At 50.2% G+C, this 5,858-nt stretch overlaps 1 protein-coding gene across 1 annotated transcript; it reads right to left on the minus strand.

Moving 5' to 3' along the window:
* Window positions 1–261: 261 nt before the first annotated feature.
* LOC148755234 (NFIL3 like protein-like) lies at window positions 262–5,552 on the minus strand. Its single transcript, XM_088792348.1, has one exon. It carries the CDS (start codon window positions 5,550–5,552, stop codon window positions 4,683–4,685), a length of 870 nt encoding a protein of 289 aa, XP_088648474.1. The 3' UTR covers window positions 262–4,682.
* Between the last annotated feature and the right edge of the window lie 306 nt (window positions 5,553–5,858).

Here is a 5,858-nt window from a genome sequence, read left to right on the forward strand (position 1 = left end):
ATAGTGGAATAAGTGTGTTTGAAGTGAGGGGGAGTATTTTGTGGGAGATTAATGGCAATGTGTCTTTTACTGTAACAATTTTTTTTATTTAAACATTCACTGTATTGTTTGATCACACCTCATAAATACTTAAAGGTGAAAAGCAAAACTTGAAAACATTATAGAAACATTTAGGAACTTATCTTTATGACCTTGAGATATGGAAAGATTCTCAAACAAGACAAAGATATACAAACCATAAAAGATTAATAAATTTGGCTACATCAGATTTTCCAACTTTTGTACAACAAAACACACCAAGAATAAAATGAAAAGACAAGTCAAAAAATGGTGTTCATATGTGACAAAGGATGTATGTCCAGAATATATAAAGAATTCTGAGAAATCAATAATAAGCAAAAGGTAAATATCCCAGCAGAACAGGCGATCATAGATAAGGAAATTCAAGTGGCCAACAGAGTTTGACAAAGATATTCAACAGAGGAATGCAGGTTAAAACATTTTACAAAAGATATTGTCAAAAATCAAACAGTTCATGAAAACCAAGTGATGGCAGAACACAAAATTCCTTTACATGTAAGGGATTGTCAATTGAAAATACCACTGTGCAGAACACTTCAGCAGTATCAAGTTTGAAGACAAGCACCCCAGGATCCACGATTCCACTCCAGAGCATACATCATCAGCAGACCACGGCCTACAGGCCAAATCTGGGAAATCAAGTTTTATTGGAACACAGCTCCACCCCCTTGTTATCATATTGTCTATGGCTACTTTCATGCTACAGCGACAGAGTGGAATAGATGCAATTGTGATCATCTATCTCACAAAGCCGAAAAAATTTACTCTCCGGCCCCTCATACAGGACACGTTTGCCAACCCTGCTCTGGATCGATGCTCCTCAAACTTTAATGTGCATGTGGCTCTTCTGGGGACCTTGTGAAAGTGCAGGTTGTGATTCAGCCATTTGTGGGGGGCTGAGAGCTGAGAGTCTTCATTTCTAACAAGCTCCCGGGTGATGATGACGTTGCTGGTCCTGGGACCACGATTTGACTCTCAAGAAGCCAGGCAACAAGGATTCAGCCAGGATGTGTCTGTGATTCCTTGTGGACAAGACAGAGAAGTGCGGCTTCATCAGCATCTTCAACTCATCTTCTCTGCTCCTGGCAATAACCAACTAACTGGGCAGACTTTCATTCAATGTTTATTGCACACTCTATGTGGACCTGAAGCAGGAAGGGAATTCCATACATTCATAGCCAAAGAGATCTCACCAGCCTTCAAGGATGGGTGGAAGAGGAAAGGTAACATGTGGTTGCACAATGTCTTAAAGTTCGGTCCCCAAGTCAGTCAATCATGAATGTGAGACATAACCTGAGGGGCCCATGTACACTGCAGGGTAGGTCATGACACTAGAGTTCTTACAGCCCCAGCTCCCAGGCAGCCACATGGAAGGTTGACAGCTGCCCATTGGCTCTCGGAGGGCAGAGGCCACACGTGTGGTCCCAGAGGCCAACATAGGAGGAGGGAAATCAACATATCTAGGGTGAATGTTCTAGATATTTGTGCAAGTTTCCTCTTGCAAACTCCTTAGTCTGAAGCACCTTTTCCCCTCATTCATTTCCTGATTGACACATAGCAGGATCTCAAAAAATATTTCTTTATAAAATACATGTATTTGATTAATGAAGAAGTGATTCATATTCAGTTCCAAGAGCCATCAGATATAAATACCATTGACAAAAAATTAACAAGATCCAAGCCAGGGCAAAGGAATTTTAAAGAATGAGAGGACATTTACCTTGATGACAACACTACTCTAGGGCTGGGAACATGAGAACTTTCTAAAAAGGAAAGGAAGAGCGGGCAGTTCACATTTTTTGAACACTTGCTGTGTATGAGGTCTGACAATTAAGTGCATGAACTCATCCTAGAAAAAGTGCTACATACCTCATTGCTGAATATAACTATGGTCACCTTCGAAGTACTCCCTTTGGGAAGCTCTGCACCAATGCCAGTGCCTAGTCCACCCTTCAAAGCAATTTGGGAACTCTTTTTCTGGAATGGCCATCAGAGCTGTCGTCTTATTACCCTTGAGGTCCTGAATGTCATCAAAACGTCATCCTTTCAATATTTCCTTTATCTTTGGGTAAAGAAAGAAGTCATTGGGGGCCAGATCAGGTGAGAGGGAGGGTGTTCCAATACAGTTATTTGTTTACTGGCTAAAAACTCCCTCATAGACAGTGCCGTGTGAGCTGGTGCATTGTCGTGATGCAAGAGCCATGAATTGTTGGCAGAAACTTCGGGTTGTCTAACTTTTTCACGCAGCCTTTTCAGCACTTCCAAATAGTAAACTGGGTTAACTGTCCAGTTGGTACAGATTCATAATGAATAACCCCTCTGAAATAAAAAAAGGTTAGCCACATCGTTGTAACAAGCTCATGAACTTAATTATCAGACCTCATATGAAATGCTATGCACACAATAAATTATATTTAATCTCCTCAAACCATCTGAGGTAGGTGTGGTGGCCTCTTCTTTAGAGAGAAGGAACCAGAGGCTCCTTCCATCATACCACCTACCTCCAAGCAGGGGGGCAGGATTCTGAGTGGCCCCCTGTGGTAAGAAAGAATTAGAGGTAAAAGTTTATAAGAAGTGAGTTTTGACTCTAGAGACGGAGTGGTGCTAGGGGTTTGGAAGAATGAGTTCTCCATCTTTAAAAGTATTCAAGTAGAGACAGGATGACCACTCATCAGTAGACTCTGGGGGCCCCTCCTGATACAGAAATTCTATGATTTATTGCAGGCAGATCTTTCTCTAGCCTTTTCCAACTGGCACTGAAAGGTTAAGGCGGGGCCCGAGTAGCCCAAAGGCAGTCATCCCTCTCTCCCTTGAGTCCATGGGGTGTAAGTGAGCTGGACTCAGACACCTCGGACACCTCGGACACACTGGCTGGGTGGCATCATTGAGAGAAAGCACCAAGCCACCCACAGCTCCCAGCAGCGGGATGCTCCTCAGATGCTCCCACTTCCTTCTTCCCTCTCCCTTTAAGATTTTTTAATATCCCTCTGGTTAAGGCCAGGGAAGCAGTAAAGGCCTCTGTGCAGGATCAGCCATGGCTGTGTGGCATCTTTGTATCGGGAGTGGGCTCCTCTGCACCCCCAGTCTACCCTTCCTGACTGTGGGCGCTGGTTAGGGAGAGACAGACCGGAGCCACCTCCTCCAGGCAGCCCTCCTTCCTGCCTCCCCAGGACACTCAAGAGATGAGCGTCTCCAAGCCAAGCCCAAAGGTTGGGGAGGGGCAGGGTGTCCCCCACCGATCTGTGCCCAGGGGCAGTGCCCAGCTAGCAGCGCAGTTCTTCCCAGGGGCAGGTGTTGGCTGAGTCTCTCATGGATGACTACTGCAGCAGTGACCAGCAGGATGGGAGGCCTGGCTGGGTCCTTGTTTTCTGCTCTCGCTGGAGGGCTGAGCACGAGGTGAAGGATCAGAGTAAATGGTGAGCAGGCAGAGGAGGGCTGGGCAGTGATGTGTGGGGCTCCCTGCACTGCCCAGGAGGAGCCTACATACATTTGTGACTGTGATAGCCCAGGGTGCCCAAGAATTATACTAACCTGAGCTTGGTGGGGAGTGTCCCTGAGGCCCAGTGACCCAGCTGGCCAAGGGCATCCAGTACTCAGTGACTGTATCAGCCTAGGTGACACCCCCCTGCCACAGCTCTCCCCATAACTGAAGTTGGGTCTATTTATCCAAAATCTAATAAAAGCTTTAAAACTACTTTTTAAATAGAGGGTCCTGAGTAAGAAACTGAGGAGGGAGAGGGATTTGTTGAGCTTTGGGGCTCCAGGGTCCCTGGGAGACCCTTCCTGCAGAAAGGTCCTTGCTTTCATCCAGTTGGGAGTGTGTGTGCTGGGGCAGAGAGGGGCAGCAAGCAGCTGGGGAGAAAGAGGAACTGACCTCCCTCAACCCACATATCGCTGACCTGTTCCACTGGCTCACAGTCCTGGCCCACGACACAGAGGAAGCCATCTGGACTGGGTAAGTCTGACCCCAAACTGGATGGGAAGCAAGACCCCCAAAAAGCGCCCCCTAAGAAATCAAGATTCAGACAACCTGAGACGTTACCGCTTCCTTCAGGATGGCCCTCAGAATGTCTGTCCCCAAAACCCACCACTCCCAGAATAACAACCCCAAAGCCAGGAGGGTGTCCTCACACTTGTCACTAAGCTGAGCACAGAGGGAGGGGTATAAAGACCATGAGCGGGTGGGTAAGGGGACATGTGAATTGTAAATAAATGAATGAGACAATGCATCAATGAATGAATGACAAACAAATGAGCACAAGAATGAGTGATTGAATGAATAAATGAATGGAAGAACAGACGGATGGATAGATGGATTGTAGACGGAAGAAGGGAAAGAAGGGAGGACAAGGAATTACCCAAAGCACTTATCTTAGGGAAGATGGGAGCCATGGTGTGATCCAAGAGGGAACCCCATGCCCTGCTCCTAGAGGCCTGGACACTGAGAAGGGGACTCCCCAGCCAGGGCACCGCCCCCCTGCTTCCCACAAGCCTTGCCAAATAATGGGAGCTGGGTCAAGGCCAAGCCACTCATCCCCCCAGACGAACTCACGCTCAGCCCCACCACCCCTTACAGGCCTAGCCCTGCCCAGGGAAAGCCCTCACAGGGGGCCCCCGCCACCCTCCCAACTTCCAGGTGCTCTGCCTGAGGCTCGGGACTTGATGCGCAGTTTGTGGGGCAGGGACGGCTGAGTGAGACCCTCAGGATAGTTCCCTCCGACAGGACAGGCCACCCTGGGAGGCAACCCCACGGGATCAGCAGTGGGTGTCAGCAACACAGCTGAGGACCGGGAGGCCGGGCATCCAGGGGGCACTGGCGACCACAGATCCCAGCAGGGCCTAAGCTCAGATCTGGGCCCCCCATGCCCACCCAGGAGGTGACAGGTGAAGAAGGTGGTTGGGAGTGCCGCCTGCAAGGCCATATCCATTCTCTTGGTGTTGGGGGGTACAGAGTCCTGGGAGTACCTGGGGTAAGTGGCCGGGCCAGCCCACCTGTGAGCCAACAGGCAGCTCTGGAATCCTGGAACCCCAGCATCCAGAGCACATGGCCTCAAGACGCAGCCATGGGAGCCCGGCAGAGATGGGAGTGGCTCAGCCCCGGCTCGGGGGTCTCCAGTCCAGGGGTTCATCCATAGCAGAGCCTGCAGGGGCAAAGTCCCGGCACCACCAGCGGCGGGCAGGAGGCCAAAGTGATGCTTGAGCTCCTGCAGCTCAGCCCTGAGCTGAGCGTTCTCCTCGAGCAGCGCGGCCAGCCTGCCCTCGAGGGCTGCGTCATTGAGACGCCGCTTCTCCCGGGATCTCTTGGCGGCTTCGTTGTTCTTCCTCCGCTTCTCCCAGTAAACCGTGTCCTTCTTCTCTTCTGGCAGGAACTCCCGCTGCCGACGCAAGGCCGGGCCCCTGCCCCGCGTTCCCCGCGGGATCTTTCCGTGACACTGAGGTGCATCTGGCAGGTCCAAGAGACCCACGTCCATGGCTGCCTGGGGAACAGGAAAGAGGTCTTGGACTGGCGGCAGAAGGCTGACCCTCCCTCTAACTTATCCCCCACCATCCCCAGTGGGGGAAGGGTGCCGTTAGAGTGGGAATTGGGCTGGCCACCAGAGTGGAGGCAGCAAGAGGGGTTTAGATGAGAGAATGGGGGCTCATGGGATGGTTTCACGCCTGATGGAGACATAGGTGAGGCTGCCAGAGACAGGCCACTTGGCCGGGGAATGTGACCACAGTCATCATGAAGAGCTGGTTGGGCACTGTATCCAGGAGGATGCAGGCTCCTTCCTGGG

The sequence above is a fragment of the Rhinolophus sinicus genome, chromosome 15, assembly GCF_057876585.1.
Source record: "Rhinolophus sinicus isolate RSI-liver-muscle chromosome 15, RSI-T2T, whole genome shotgun sequence".
Classification (NCBI taxonomy): domain Eukaryota; kingdom Metazoa; phylum Chordata; class Mammalia; order Chiroptera; family Rhinolophidae; genus Rhinolophus; species Rhinolophus sinicus.

What these genes read in the sequence shown, in the direction of transcription:
- LOC148755234 (XM_088792348.1), bottom strand. Translation starts at nt 5,552, where the DNA reads ATGGACGTGGGTCTCTTGGACCTGCCAGATGCACCTCAGTGTCACGGA.